At 41.1% G+C, this 16,368-nt stretch overlaps 1 protein-coding gene across 6 annotated transcripts in view; it reads left to right on the top strand.

Annotated features, from left to right (window-relative positions):
* Positions 1-16,368, top strand: part of LOC145350848 (KH domain-containing RNA-binding protein QKI) — a 595,016-nt gene that overhangs the window by 562,964 nt on the left and 15,684 nt on the right. For 3 of the 6 annotated variants that reach the window (XM_080200214.1, XM_080200212.1, XM_080200213.1), the window contains 3 exons: positions 113-200; positions 4,896-5,192; positions 5,548-5,623. In XM_080200214.1, coding sequence (XP_080056340.1) covers positions 113-200; positions 4,896-5,192; positions 5,548-5,576 — 414 coding nt within the window. In that variant the 3' untranslated portion in view covers positions 5,577-5,623. The remainder of the gene's footprint in view (positions 1-112; positions 201-4,895; positions 5,193-5,547; positions 5,624-16,368) is intronic. The other 3 variants (XM_080200210.1, XM_080200209.1, XM_080200211.1) reach the window with 2 other exon arrangements.

The raw sequence follows: 16,368 nt of genomic DNA, 5'->3' as shown, positions 1-16,368 counted from the left end.
TTCCCTTGTGAACTTGCAAATAATTAACACATCTGGATTTTGTTGATCTGTAAGCTTTCAATATAGGTTGTCATGGATAAAAATGAAGATTTTTTAAATTGTGTTTTTTCAGGCAGAGGGAGAAGATAACCTAAAGAAGATGCAGCTGATGGAATTAGCGATACTGAATGGCACATATAGAGATGCCAACATCAAATCACGTAAGGATACAAAAGGCCTTATATGAGAACAGTGTAATATGTGCAATGTTCAGCTTTCAGAAGGCCCCAGCAAACTGGTGCTTTTTATATTGAGTACCTCCCGCAAGTTAAATAAAGTGCAGCAGCTTACACTTCCAGAAGCTAAAACTCAGCAGAGTAAGCCAAGTCTGGCTTGAAATAAATTTCTGGGTTTGAAAGTAAAATGTCCAGCCCCCGCCCTTGCTAGGAATGCTCAGAAAAGTACTGAAATCTTACTGCAAGATGAAGTTGCAATCGACTAGCCTACAAAATATAATTGCTCCTTGAAATAAGTAACTAATTGACATATTGAATTGTAAGGAATTAATGACTGCAGGATTATTGCACTTATCCTATGGACAGCATGAAGTAGTACAGAACACCTTCTGGTATTGTACCTGGACGGATTTCATCTTCCTGTCAGAAAAAGAAATCTCTCATTTTCAGTAAAATGTTGTATAACTAGGAAGGGTTAGTTAGTTTAGGTGGCTAGCATGTGGTTTAGAATATTGCCAGCAGCATGGGTTTGAGTCCCGTTCCAGCTAACGTTCTCGCCCTGTTCCTGAGAGTGGAAGGCAAACCACCAATAATAAAAGCTGCCAAGAAAAGGGCTCAGGATGAAGCAACAGCAGACGATGAGCCAAGGACCTGCCTCAGGCAGTGGACACATAACGTGATATAATTCTCCTACTAATTAATTTTTTTTGTTATTTTCTGCAGGAATTCACTTCTTGGTTTTTGGTTTGTTTGTTGGAGAAAAGGCCCTCACTGTTGAATAGATGTTTAATGGGCACAGAATTCTTTGTTTAGCAATGGGTTATCATGTCTGCTAATCCAGGGTCACTAATTCCCTTGGGAATGCCATTAAACATCAAAGATAAGGGTGCACTGGTGTCATCCATTTCAAGATTGTCACAACTTCAGACAGAAAAAACAAGATATCTCCACAGAGAATTGAAATACATTATAAACAATTTCAGGCACAGTCAAGGACGTTTAACTTTAGGGATTCAAATTGTATTTTAAATTTTTTTTGTCAAATTTTAATTTTATTTAAACTCTTTAATAAGGTCAGATATTCAGTATTAAAAAGGATAAATTTGTAAGGGCCCACTCCAGAAAGGTGATTTTCTAGACTGGATGCAAGTGCTCGATTCAGTCCTTTATAGGAAAGCTCGGCTTCAGGAGATATATGAACATACAAAGTAGGAGCAAATATACACCATTCAGCCCCTCATGCCCGATCTGCCATTCAATAAGATCATGGCTGATCTGTTTGTGTTTCAAATTCCACTTTCCCATCTACTCCGATAACCTTTGATTCCCTTGCCTAACACAAATCTATCTGCTTCCTCCTTAAAAATACTCAATGACCGCACTTCTACCGCCTTCTGAGGCAGAGTTCCAAAGTCGCACAACCCTCAGAAAAAAAATTCCCCATCTCTGCCCTATGAGATTCCTAATTTTAAAACAGTGCTTCCTATTTTTGGACTCACCCACAAAAGGAAATGCCCCTTCCATGTTAACTGTGTCAAGACCATTCCAGAACTTGTACACTTCACCAAGTCACCCTTCACTCTACCAAACTCCAGTAGAAACAAACCCAACTTGTCCAACTTCTTCTCATTGGATAACCTGCTCATACCAGATATGATCCAGCTAAATTTCCTCTGACCAACCTCCAAACAATTTACTTCCTTCCTTAAATAAGCAGACCAAAACTACACACACAATTCAAAATATGGGGCCCAATTCTTCAACCTCCTCAGACAGCTGACAGGAATTCCAATGCCCTGGTGAATGGGACATCGGCTGAAAATTGGGATTCCCAATGGGTGGGATTCATCACCACCTGACTCCCCAGTGGCCCTGAACAAGTTCCCGCTGAGACTGGGTGGCAACCTGACAATTATGCAAACTGGCTAATTTGTATGTCATTAGGGGTTTTGACAGCTATTCACCAGCCTCCCCCATTCACTCAGCCCACCAGTGGGAATGACACCAGGTGGGCTTTACAGTTACTACCCACAAGTGGGGACATGGCATGCTAAACTTCAAGGATCCAGGGGAGTACCACCAGCCTCTCAGAAGAGAGGGCATCCTCCCCTTGCCTCCAACACTCAAATTATGGGTCATACAGCAAACAACTATGCAGGCATGAGGGTGACCCAACCACCACCACCACCCCCCTGGCACCCTTCCCATCATAGATCATCCACTCAGCCTCCCCTTAGGCCACATGCCTTGGCAGTGCAAATAGTGCAATGTCCCCTGGCACTGATACTCTGGGGTGGGGGGGGTGGCGGTGACGGTGGAGAAGGTAGGTCTAGTCACCATTTGCTCCTCTGCTGCTGCCAGACTGCAGAGGAAGGGTCCTGAGGGTTGAGTGGGCTCAGGTGGGAGCATGGATTTGACCTTGCCACTCTCCGGTGGGATGGACTGTTGTGGCTGGACTGCCTTTTCTAGCCCTGGCAGGCCTGAAGATCATTCCTGACATGGTGATTTCAGGAAGCCCTGTGATCAACATCTGCATTCTTGAAGTGGCCAGATCACTTTCATCTCCATGCCCCCTGGTCATCTGTCAGGCATTTAAATAATTGCAGCACTCCATTCTGCAGCAGAGATTTTCCTTTCTCCCTGTCAGAAGCTGCAGGTGTGAGTAAATCCTTTTGAAGTTCTCTGACAGAGAGGAGATGTTAGTTTCAATTGGGGAAAGGGGAGGGTTCCATTCTGCCTAGCTGTGCACACAGCTTTGATTCAAAGTCTTCAGGCTTTCTAGCAAGTTGAATTCTCTGAAACCCTCCCCATTCCATTGTACCCTTTGATTTCTAACAAATAAATACAGGTGGCTGGAGCAGATGTCAATCAAGCTGTCAGTGGAATATTTTTCAAGGCATCATGCACTGAATTTGTTGCAGCCTGACAACAGCAGAGGGGAACATGATCATTGGATTTACCTCCTTGAGCCTCCTCGGAGTTCAAGGCACCAGGCTAGGGTGTCAATGCCAGGGGACAGTGCACTATTGGCTCTGCCGACACACATGGCCTGAAGGATGGCTGAGTAGGAAGTCTGAGGAGAGTGGAGGTCTGAGGTGGAAGGGGGACTGAGGAGGAACAGAGCCTGTGTGGGGTTCTGAGGGGAAGGGGACCAAAGTAGGGGTGTTTGAGGAAAAAGGAAGCTGTATGGGCAGTCTGAGTGGGGAAGAGAGTAATGAGGGGGACGGGAGGGTCTGATGGGGAAGGGGACTTGAATGAGGGATCTGAAGGGGAAGGGGGCCTGAGTGGAGGTCTGAGAAAGAAGGGAGCTTACATGAATGGTCTGAGGGGGAAGGGGGTCTGCATGAGAGGTTTGAAGGGGAAGGGGGCCTGAATGGGGGAATGGGGCCTGAGTGGGTTGATGGGGAGTTTGATGGGGAGGGGGTCCTGAGTGCACAGCCTGAGTGCGGGTTGGGGTTTGGGTCAGGTCATCCTCATGCCTGCGTGGTGTGGGTGGAGGGTTATCTGTTATTTGTCAGGGTCAGTGAGGGAGATGCCTCTCTTTCGTGAATGGTGCTCCCTTGGTCAGTGGGGAGGGTGCACGATTTCATTTTTTTTGTAGGAGGGGGTGCTTGTTCTCTGAACAGTGGGGCAGACCGTTGAGTTGATCAAAATGAGCTTATTAGCATCTTTTAAGTTGATGAATCCCAACTGAAAGTCGCTGCCAACGCCAAAGGGGAACACTATTGTTTTGCCACCAATGTCGGCACTTTTCCACAAGATGGGAGAATCAGGCCCCTGGTCTTACCAGTGCTCTGTATAACAGAAACATAATATCCTTACTTTTATATTCAATTCTGCTCATATTAGAGAGCATTCCTTTGTGTGTACGTGCCAGTTCTCTGTTGGATGGAATCTAATATAACACTGTCAGATTTATCCAGCAATAACTCCAGTAGTTTTTGAACTGCTACAAAGCAGAATGTGGGGATATTGATGGAGGTTGTATTGGGCAATGACATCCATGGCTGTACATAGTGAATTTTAGAAAGCAGACTCTCCAGTACATATTGCCGAATGAAAGAAAGACGCATTTGTTTAGGGTCTATCATGATGTCAGGACTTGCCAAATTATCTTAAAACCAATCCGGTACTTTTAAAGAGTCATCACTGTTGTAATGTAGGAAAGCTGGCAGCCATTATGCCTTTTAGATATGGTTGAGGGGTAAATATTGACCTGAGACAATATTTGACTAGAGCACTGGGGAGAGTTCAGCTGGTATTCTATGGGAGTTGGGGGTGGTGCATAACAATGAAATATTGGATTTTGATTTCTGAATAATGAAAGCCCTTGGTAGTTTTCCAGGATAAAATGTGAATTGCTGCCTAAGCAAAATTTCATTATACATTACGTGATGTGACTCTGATGTGTTAGTCCACTGCTTACTTTTATTTACAACTGAATTTTGAGTTTTTCAGTTTATGTTTTTAGTTGATGTGATTGAATTTGATTGGAAGTTGATTTGGTTTTTAGTTAAAGATGTGCTTCAATACTGCAAAGTATCACTGCTTGTACTAATGACTTCTTCTTCATTTTTCTTTCATTCCACCTGCTTTTTTGGCTTTTCTCCATTTCCCACTTTTCCTGACACACACTGTTCTGTCCGCACCTTCACTATGAATTTCTTTCGCTTACTGTAGCTGCCCTTGCCTTTTCTCTTGCAGCGACAGCCCAAGCTCCACGGATCATTACTGGGCCCACATCGGTTCTGCCACCAGCTGCCTTGCGAGCCCCCACACCAGCTGGTCCAACTATCATGCCTCTAATTAGGCAAATACAAACAGCAACGGTCATGCCTAATGGATCGCCTCATCCGACTACAATAGTGCCTCCTGCACCTGAAGCCGGTCTAATCTATGCTCCCTATGACTACCCTTACACACTGGCACCAGCTACTTCCATCCTGGAGTATCCCATTGAGCCAAGCGGAGTTTTAGGTAAGGAACTTTATCAAGCATGACTGTTCCACTTCATGTTTAACATCCTGTTCACTATTAGAGTCAGTTAAGCCTCATTTAATTTTACTGAAGCTTGACTTTTAATTCATTGAATTTTAATTAATCATTTGAAATGACAGTCTAGCCTCTGATGAGAATCGTGTGTACTTTACAGCACCATTTGCAATTTTGTAATGCATTTAAGCTTCCGTTTAAAGTAAAACCGATCAGTTGTAAACTGTGCGCGCAATTATCTGTGCATAAAGCTATCTGAGACCTAAGCGCACACTCGTAATTATAACAAAAAGTATTACGGCAGAGACACCTTCTCTCTACAGCTGATTTATTCCAACAGGCCTTCATGCCATTAGTTGCCAATACTGAATAAGGTATAAAAAAGTTACATTGGACATTGCCTTTCGAAAACACTGGTAAGCTGCCTGTTTCCTGCTTTTTCGCTTGGTTTTGTATAGCTAACACATCACGAGATAGTTCTGTAAATTTGATTTTTTTTACTGGCCCAGTCTTTTAATTGGAACAAGTGGCAAATATGATGAAACATGCAAAAAATAAAAAGTCATCAGGTTTTCAAGGAGGAGCAAAGTTACTATCTTGGATTTTTTTTTCAAACCCCTTTCTCTTAGCTGATAAGATATACTGTGTGTGTGTATGGATATAATTATTTCAATCATTCCTACCATAATCCCCTCCCTCCCACCTCATATCATGCACCAACCCCATATTTTACCATAGAATATGACATTTTAATGTATTTGAGAATAAAAATAGTTTCACAGTTCTTCATGTTTTAGGAAGAAGATTGATAGAGTAGAGATAAATTAATTCCTGTGTTGAAGAACTGCAAAACAAATTAATATAATTTAAAAATTGGAGCTGTTTGTTCATATATGAAGTTAAGAATAATTTCTTCACACAAAGGGTAGGGAAAGTCTGAAACTCTGTCTCCCAAAATGCTGCTGAGATTAAGCCAATTGAAAATCTTAAACTGAGTAATAGATTTTAATGATGGCTGTTAGGAAAACTATTAAAGGTAGGCAGATGGAGTTGAATGTAGATCCACTACAGTGTGATTGAATGGCAGAGCAAATTCGAGGGGTTGAATGGCCTCCTCCTGTTCCGAAGACCTGACTCCACTGTAATTAAATTTGAGAGGGTATTAAGTTGCAGTTCCTGCGGTGATGCTTCAAATATTTCTCTGGTAATGACTAACCAGAAGTTATGAATGGTGCTGTTTAAATTTTGGATGCAATTTCTTTCTCACTTTTAAAATAGCACATCTTTTGATGTTAGTTCAGAGGGAGAATTTTCTGTTTATCATGTGGTAGAATTGTCATGTCTTTTCCAAAGGCATCCATTAGCTGCATATCCACTCATTTCTGCTATAGGAAAAAGCCAAAGGCTACTGTACTAACAAGAAAATTGCAAAAAAGGTGGACCTTCTGTCGAGAAGTGAACTGGTTATCATCATTCACTTCAGTGGTCATAAAAACTGAAACGTTATGCCAGCATTTCACAGGCATTCTCTGTGTGTACTGTGGGCCTTTAAGAGGATAAAAAATAATGACGGAATCACCATTGATTTTTAGGAGCACCCGGAATGCTCAGAGCGACATTTAGGCTGTGAATCTCCTAAATTGGAACTAAGTGCCCACGGCAGTGGGAAACTTGCGGGGTTTCCCCTGGTGTTAGCATTGTCCATGAAGTGGGATTCTCCTGCCTGACAGATACTAATTTATTCATATTGGGAAACCCGTGGCTAACCTCATTGTTCTGAGACTTGGCCGCCATTTTTAAATGACGACTCAATCTCCTTGCTCAGGATAATGGTTAAGACCCCCCCACCACAGGCATGAGAGTGATCCTTCCAATGAATGAATCTCCCACACTCTGTGCATCACAGAGAGCGCAAACGAGCTTCTTGATGCAAAGCTAGGGGTGGGGCCTATTCCGGCTGAAGAGGCTGGCAGCATAATGCGGAGCAGGTCACTGCACATGTGCCAATCTGTCAGTGCTGAGATCAGCACATGTGCACTGGCCCTGCACTGTCGACCTCCCTACTGATGGCCAGTACAGTGACCCCTCACGCTGGCCAGCCCCAGCACCCACCCCCCCCCCCCCCCCCCACCCCGATGGTCAGCCCTGACCAATCTCAAGTGGAGAATTGCAGCGGGACTGCCCTCCCCCCACCGACCCTGCCCTTATCAGGCCCTGCCTCCTCTGACCCACCTCCTTGACAATGGCTGATGCTCAGTGGGCAGTGCCCTAGGCATTGTCACTTTACCCCTTTGGCAATGCCCAGGGGGCACCCCCCTTCCACCTGACTTTGGGAGCTTCCATGACCCCTCCCTTCACTCCAGCGGGGTCAGGCTGCCAACTCCCCATTAAATGTGGGGAGCTGCTATAAACTCCGCTGGAGTGAAAGACTCCTGACTAGGGTGGTGGGGGGGTTGGTGGCTAGAGGGCCCAGGCTTGCGAATGAAATGCAAATTGTGGTTTAATTATTTTATCGGACATCGGAAAAACTGCAACCAACCCCTCCACCATTTGAAATCTTTGATCTGTAACAAGTTCAACTGCAGTGTCTTGTAAAGAATTCAGCTGTCCGATCAAGGGATTCCTATCATCCTCCAGCCACCTGTGTTTATTTTGATTTCCCTTCACTATTGACTGCACCTCAAGTATCACATTGTTCCAGGCTGCAATGTAGAACGAGTCTAATCCTGATTGACAGTTCGTGGTGTCACTCCTACTTTGAAGTGGTTTTGCCTGACACAAAACATATTTTCTTGCCAACTCCCAATTCCCCAGGCGATCATGATTTGAGATTGGGACTACCGGGGAATGCTGCCCTCAGTTGTGAAGCTTATTTTCATCTGAAACCTGCCTATTTTGACCTTTGCTTATACTAAGGATGGTTAACACAGCAGGTGGAAAAATATAGTTCATATTGTTTGTTCTGTATGTAGTCTTTAAATCTGTTATCGGAAACAAAGACTTTTTTTCAATTTGTTAACCAAATTTTTGACTTGTGTTGTGGGTGTGCTATATCGAAAACACCAATGATGCTTAGCGTTGGACTTGTGTTTCTGGTGTGTTCTAGAATATAGCACATATCCAGATGTTTTCTGCATTCTGCGATGCTCCCTGCACAGGTATCACATATTTATTGACCACTGAGGATATTTATTAACGATGAATCTCATGTTGCCTGATTTCATTTTTTACCTGCTGAGCTCTCCAAGATTATCTGTGTTAACATATTGTTCCTGTAATGCAATTGAACATAGCTCAATAATACCCATTTTAAAATCAAAGAGTAAGATGTCTTCTGTCCCTTGAAAAAAATCAATTCCACTAAATCCCACATTACTAGCCCTTTCACATAAAATGCTAGGAATGTACAATTTTAAAATGTTAGCTTTTTATTTGTAGTAAAATTATGATTGTCTTTGAATTCTGCAATATGGAGTAAAACACCTGTAAAACTCCTGTTCAGAAGATTTATCAATGAATTGGGTTCTTTGTGCCCTCAGTAGACCCTCTTTGGGAGTAATAAATACCATGCTGTGGAGAAAGAAATCTAATGTGTTGTGTGGTACAGAAGATCCATAAATATGTTATTTCAAAATTTTAATTAATTGAAGAAAAATCCAATATGGTTCAACTAGTTTTTGCTATATTTGACACCAGTGCACTGAAACCATTTTTCTGGACATTTCCTAACAAGCTAAAATGCCTGTCCTCACCTGATTAAGAGAATTAATGTGAAATATTAAATATGTAATTTAACATCTGAAAACAGTGATTGCAGTAAAGAGCACAGTGAATTCTTTATCCGAAAATGTTGCATTTTAGAACATACCCAATATGTTAGTATTTTCTAAAACTCAGTAATTTGCTAAAAATTTGAATTGCTGATTTATCTAAATGTCTGTCTTGTATCATTATGCAGCAGTTTGTTAAACCACTGTGTAAAACATTTGACTCTGTTTTCTAATATCTTTAGTTTTTCATTTTCTATGTGATAAGGAACCAAAAAAGAAAGTGATTAAACATGTAATAATTTGGGGAAAATAGTTTAATTTGAGTATAAATGTTATGTGGTGGAGATACAGATCCTTTATTTGAAAACAGATCTCTAAAAGCTGCAAGATAGTTGAGTCTTAATTTTGAAATTCTAATCCTTGTCCTCAAAAGCCTCCATGATTTCACCCCTTTAACCCCATTTCTATAACCTCCTCCAGCTGCACTACCGTCATCTATCTACTCTTCTGATCTTTTGAGCATCCCTAATTTTAATCACTCCACCTTTGGTGCCATGCCTTCACATTTGCCTAGGCCCTAAATTCTGGAATATTCTCTCTACACCTTTCCGCCTCTCTATATCACTTCCCTCCCTTAAGATACGTCATAAAATGCTGTCTTTGACCAAATATTTGGTCATCTGGCATATCTTTTTTCTTGGCTTCGTGTCATTATTTTGTTTTATGGTGATCCTGAGAAGTGCCTTGGGATGGTTTATTACATTAAAGGCCACATATAAATATTTGTTGTCTGCAATTTGTTGTTCAGAATGGGTGTATGATTTAAATATGTGGTTTATGCAAAAATGGGCTCCAAACTGGTCAAGAAATATGGTCTAAACAGAAGTAAAGCACTGTACAAACTTCTTATTGGTTATAATTGAATTCCTTTTAGAGAAACCAATCCAAGATACAGCATATAATTAGCTAAGCAGTTCAGAATATTGTATCATTGCCTCCACTATAATCAACACAGATTTGCTAATGTCTTTGTAGAATGTAATCTAAAACTATTTTGCTTATCACTCAAGGTGTCCTTCATATAGTTTCATGGAAAATTATTTTCAGGCTTATGATCTGAATGGAATTGCTAGTGGTGGGGGCATTAAGAAAAAATGAAGGAGCAAAGTAGAATGGAGAAATATCAACCTTTTGTTTTAATTATTTACATTTTCTTCCCCCCTCCACTTTCTTCCTCAATGAAGGCATTCATTTCTGTTGCTATATCCCACCACAGTTTCTGAACATGACAATCCTCCATCTATGAATCAGGATAGTAAATGATGTTTGACTAAGGAGAAAGGGGTACAGCAATGCTAATCCTAATTTTCTTGGACTAGAAACTTTGAAGCCAACTGTAGGATTCATGTTCCTTTCTCATCTTGATTAATTTATCACAGATTGGGACTCAAACTTAGGATTTTCTACTCTGTGTGACTCAGTTATTTGAAAAAGATTTTGAGGTGAGCCATCAGGAGAGTTACATTTGATGGTGTTTAATATTAAAGATGAAATGTTAAATTTTAAAAGATATATGATTAAGAGCTTCTTATGGACTGGGTGAATTTTGAGGGGTTTTAACGATTCCCCTAAAATTAAGTTCTTTGGATTTCTGTTTTAATTTTCACTCTCAGGATACTGACATGGTCGCAAGACCAGCATTTATTGTCTATCCCTAGTTGCCCTGAGAACGCGTTAGTGGTTACCAACTTTGTAGCAACACTACTAGCCAAGCCCCTTCGAATGGCAATCACCCACCTTGGTTTGGAACTGAAGTCTCACTGATGCCAGACTAGGAAGAGCGGCAGATTTGTTTCCCGAAAGGACAGTAGTAGACCAATTTTCTTCTAAGACAATCTGAAAGCTGCTTTCAAGAAGGAATTAGGCATGGTTCTTGGGGCTAAAGGATCAAGGGATATTGGGGGGAAGGGGGGATCAGGATATCGAAATTGATGATCTGCCATGATCAAAACAAATGGCAGAGCATGCATGAAGGGCAGAATGGCCTACTCCAGCTTCTAGTTTCTATGTTTCTATGCTTTATAACTTTTATATTTTGCTGACGCAAGTCTTTGATTTCCAGATTTTTAAAAAATGAATTCAATTTTCCAAACTGTCATGGTAGGATTTGAACTCTTGTTCCCTGTATCATTAGTCCAGGTTTCTTGAAATTTGTTCATTATGTTGCAATTTTATAACATACTCTCAGAGTTAGTCTTTACATATTTTGAGCTTGATGTAGTCAAGCTAGCAGTCTAAATAAAATATGAAAAGTTAAATCTACTTGGTGTGTTTGAAATCTTTGAAGCCATTTGACCTTTATAGCATTGCTGCTGCATGAAGCACAAATAGAAAAAAACAAGCACACATGAACGTATAGGTGACTTTGGGCCCAGGAGTTTATTTTTGAATGGTGCAAGACAGCTTATTGATTTAGGCAAATGCTTTAATTCTGTCTGAAGAGACCAGGGACACCAACATCCTTCTTTATCAGTATCTGTTCACCAAGATGCACAACAACAAAAAAAAATCCATTGTCTATATCAAAGGACGAGACACTTTGGTATGCTTCATTACTTAAGTGTTTTTCTTTGAGAATTATTTGAGATTCACCAGCAACTGAGCTAATATTCTGCCCACATTAAAGTTATGGTTGCATTCACTCTCAACCAGCTGATCCAGATAATTTTGAACCAAGTATTTCCTTTTTCTTCTCAAATTCCTTCTACGTAGACAAAAATACTCAATTATGTATCGAGAGTAACTGCCTGAAAATTTCAGAATAACACCCTGGCAGCTAATATCATGATAAACAGAACTCATCTTCTGCTTCTTTGATGCGCACTGATATATTGAAAACTGGCAGTTAAGTTTAGACAAAATAGGACCCCATTTATAACAATGTTCTAAAGTGAATAATCGATAGAGCTCTTCAGGAATACAAAGATAACAAGAAAGAGCTTAAATAGGGACTTGGGAGGGCAAAAAGGGGCCATGAAGTGTCCTTGGCAGGCAGGATTAAGGAAAATTTCAAGGTTTTTTATGAGTATAAGGAGAAAGAGGGTCCACTCAAAGACATTGGAGGGAATTTGTGTGTGGAGCCAGATGAGATGGGTGAGGTCCTTAACAAATTCTTTGCATCAGTATTCACAAAGGAGAAGGATGATGAGTGTAGCAAGGAGGATGTTGACATTCTAGGACATGTTGAGATAAAAAGGGAAGAGGTATTAGAAGTTTTGAAAAAACATTAAGGTGGACAAGTCCCCAGAGCCAGATAGGGTCCATCCCAGAATACTGAGAGAGGTGAGGAAAGATATTGCTAAGGCCTTGGCCAAAAGCTTTTTATCCTCTTTAGCCACAGGTGAGGTACCAGAGGATTGACGAGTAGCTAACATTGTTCCACTGTTTAAGCGCAGAAGAGACAGTCTGGGAAATTACATGTTTATAAGCCTTATATCAATAGTGAGGTAATTATTGGAGAAGACTCTTAGGGACAAGATGCACTCGCATCTGGAAGAGAATTGGCTTATTAGTGATAGGCAGCACGGTTATGTGAAGGGGAGATTGTATTGCACAAACTTGATTGAGTTCTTTGAGGAAATGACAAGAAAAATGGGCAGGGCAGTGGATATTGTGTATATGGACTTTAGTAACGCCTTCAGTAAGGTTCCTCACAGCAGGCTGATATAGAAGGTGAAGTCATATGGGATCTGAGGTGAGCTGGTAAAATGGATAGAAAATTGGCTTGGACATAGAAAGCAGAGAGTAGCTGAAGGGTACTTTTCTAACTGGAGCTCTGTGACAAGTGGTGTTCTACAATGATCAGTGCTGGGGCCTGTGTTGTTTGTAACATATATGAATGATTTGGAAGAAAATGTAGGTGGTCTGATTAGTAAATTTGCAGATGATACAACAATTAGGGAAGTAGTGGATAATGAGGAGGCCTATCCGAGGATATAGCAAGATATAAATTGGCTAGAGATCTGGGCCAAAAGGTGGCAGATGGAATTTAACCTGGACAAATGTGAGGTGATGCAATTTGGAAGATCTACTGCAAAAGGAAAGTATACAGTAAATGGTAGAACCCTTAGAAATATTAGCACACTGAGAGACCTACGTGTGCAGATCCACAGTTCTCTGAAGGTGGCAACTCAGGTGGACAAGGTGGTCAAGAAGGCATGTGGCATGTTGGGCTTCATTGGTTGGAGCGTTGAGTATAGGAATTGGAAAAACATGTTGCAGCTGTATAAGACTTTGGTTAGGCTGCATTTGGAGTATTGTGTACAATTCTGGTTGCCACACTATAGGAAGGATGTTGATGCATTGGAAAGGGTGCAGAAGAGAATTACCAGGATGTCACCTGGTTTGGAGGATATGGACTGTAAATTTGAATTGCTTTCATTGGAGCGTCAGAGGATGTGGGGGTACCTGATAGAAGTTTACAAGATTATGACAAACTTGGATTGAGTGAATAGGCAGAGTCTCTTTCTTAGGGTCAAAGAGTCAAATACTCAAGGCATAGGTTGAACGTGAGAGGGGGAAAGTTTAAAAGAGATGTAAGGGGCAAGTTTTTCACACACATGGTGGTGAATGCCTGGAACGCGCTGCCGAAGGAGGTGGTGGAAGCAGATTCTGTAACAACGTTCAAGTAGCATCTAGATAGATGCATGAATAGCAGGGAATAGAGGAATATGGACCACATGGAGGCAAGAAAATATTAGATAAAGGAGTCATCTGTGTCAGTGAAGTCTTGGTGGACCGAAGGGTCTGTTTCTGTGCTTACTGTTCCTTGTTCTTTGTGAAGTGCCGTAAACTATAAAAGGGAATTTGTTGTTTTAATAATGTGTTTTCTGCTGGCAAGAGAGCCATTAAAGTACACCTTGCATCAAAAAACTGCTTCACTTTGGAGCATTGTATATAGGGAACCTGGGAAGCATCTTTAAAATTTCTTGTGCCTGCCATGTACATCAAGTGTTGTGATCATTGAGTTGTTGGTAAATTTTCTTCCTTGTTAAGGAAGAAATATTAAGGCAAATGACCAAAAGATTAGCCAGGTAGGAAGATTTTAAAAGGTGTCTTAAAGGAGTAAAGATGGAGAGGTTTCAAGAAGAAATTCCTGAACTTCAGACCTTAGCATCTGAAGGCATGGCCATCAACAGTGGAGGGTTTATAATTGGGGATGTGTAAGAGATCAGAATTGGAGGAATGCAGATATCTTGGAGATTAGACTTGGGGAAGAACAAGACGTTGGGCAATTGAAAATGAGGGTGAGAATTTTAAAATCGATACGTTGCTTAACTGGGAGCCAATGTCAATCAGTAAGCACAGGTTTGATGGATGAACAGGACTTGGTGTGAGTAAGGACATAGGTGGCAGAATTTTGGATGACTTTGAGCTTACAGAAGGTAGACTTGGGAAACGAGAAAATAATACATTTGCTGAGTAAAGCCTAGAGGTTACAAAGGCATGAATGGGGATTTCAGCAGGCGACAAGCTGAGGCAGCAGCAGAATTGAGTGATATTATGAGGATATTATACGGTTATAGTGATGGCAAGGATATGTGGTCAGAAGTTCAACTCAGGATTGAATGTGATATCAAGGTTGAGAATGGTCAGTTCTGAAGAAGGGTTATCCAGACTCGAAACGTTGGCTCTACTCTCTCCCCACAGATGCTGTCAGACCTGCTGAGATTTTCTAACGTTTTCTGTTTTTGTTGTTGAGAATGTTCGGGTTCAACCTCATTCAGTCACCAGGGAGGGGGTTGGAGTCAATGGTTAGAGAATATGGCCTTCTTATTCTTAGTATTTAATTGGATAAATTTCTGCTAATCCAGAACCTGATATCAGCTGAACAGCCTGGCAGTTCAGAGACAATGGAGTGATGAATAATGGTGAGGTTGGGGATAAATTTCAAAAAGGTAAGCGCAGGTACTTATTTTTGGTTATCTTAAGTGGAAGAGGCAGGAAAGCAGGACAATCGCATGCTCTTTTCAGAATTCAGTGTGCTGTGGGGCATCTGAAAAGAAGGTCTATTTCTGAGGAGTGGAAAAGGGTGCTCTTAAATTTGTTTGGCTGCATCAGCCAAGCTGAACCTCAGACAGAACTTAGTGCTTGCTGGGGTGCATTTGAAGAGTTGCAAGTTGTTGGTTAGGGTTGATAGTAAAATAAACTATGATGCCTTTTGGGGAATTTCTTTCTCCATAGATTTCACCGTTAAGTCATGTCTGATCACTAACATGTTCACAATACACATTGTGTGTGATGAGCTGTGATTAAACTTCCAGATAAATACAATTTCCATTGTTGCAGCTTTCTTTTAGGAGATGAGGGATAAAATAATACTTGTAAATACCATAATTATGGATAGCTCCTTAGTAACCAGGATAGAAGAACAAGAGGCAGTAGAACATGTCAGAAAAAAGCCTGTATTGAAATAGTGTTTTTACTCCTATGTAATTAGACTTGACACTTGTAATAAGGTGAATAATTTTGCAGTACATACACTAAGAAGAGCCTGTCATGGAAAATGCAAAGACTTCAAATTTTGCTCTATTAGCTATTCTTTGAGTAAAAAAACAAACCACATTTCTTTTTCAACTTTCCAAGCACAGAAACATGACATTTTTAAAATAAGCTTTGCAGCAATGCAGTTTGACCTTTACAGATAGATGTTCTAATTCTAATGTAAGATATATCAAAAGAGAATTTTGCTAGGAAAAGGGAAATACTGTGGTAGGTGACTTGGTATCTCTGCAACTACTGATATGGCTATCTGGGCTGCTGTGAGAAGAATGCTAAATCTTAATGGTTGGAAGGGGGCACTGCACTGGAGTGATCATCCATGTTGTCATCGTCTTGAATTCTCTGCCCAAAGGCAGGCTGGACCCACAGCATCATAACCTTCAGCATGGGTAGGTCAGGAATACAGGTCTGAAGTCTACCCCAGTTGGAATAGGAATTGACCCCTGTGCTCTTGGTGCCAACCTGATCCACACTGTCCATCCAGCCAACCCTCCCCCACTCCCCGTACCCCTCCATGCCCCCAAAGAGTGCAAGTTGCTATGGTAACGTATATCATGAATGTGTAACCTGAAGCTATGGATAGTGATGGTTTAGACTGCAATCTCTTTCCATCACATTACAGACCAAGAATTCCCCCCTCAGCATATGTTAGAAGGATTTGCAGCTGCTGGATCAGAGGCAGGCATGCTACCCACTGCATCACAAGACCACCTCCATGCCACATAAAAGTAAAAATAAAATCTGTACTATTTTAAATAATCTTTTTGTTCTTTTCTAATTTACTATTTGTAAATTTTTTTGTGTTATATATACTTTCTTGAAAATGAACA

This window comes from Carcharhinus amblyrhynchos, chromosome 12, assembly GCF_965287045.1.
Source record: "Carcharhinus amblyrhynchos chromosome 12, sCarAmb.v2.hapA, whole genome shotgun sequence".
NCBI lineage: Eukaryota > Metazoa > Chordata > Chondrichthyes > Carcharhiniformes > Carcharhinidae > Carcharhinus > Carcharhinus amblyrhynchos.
Note: the sequence above shows the minus strand (reverse complement) of the source record. Positions and strands in the feature narration are given on the sequence as shown.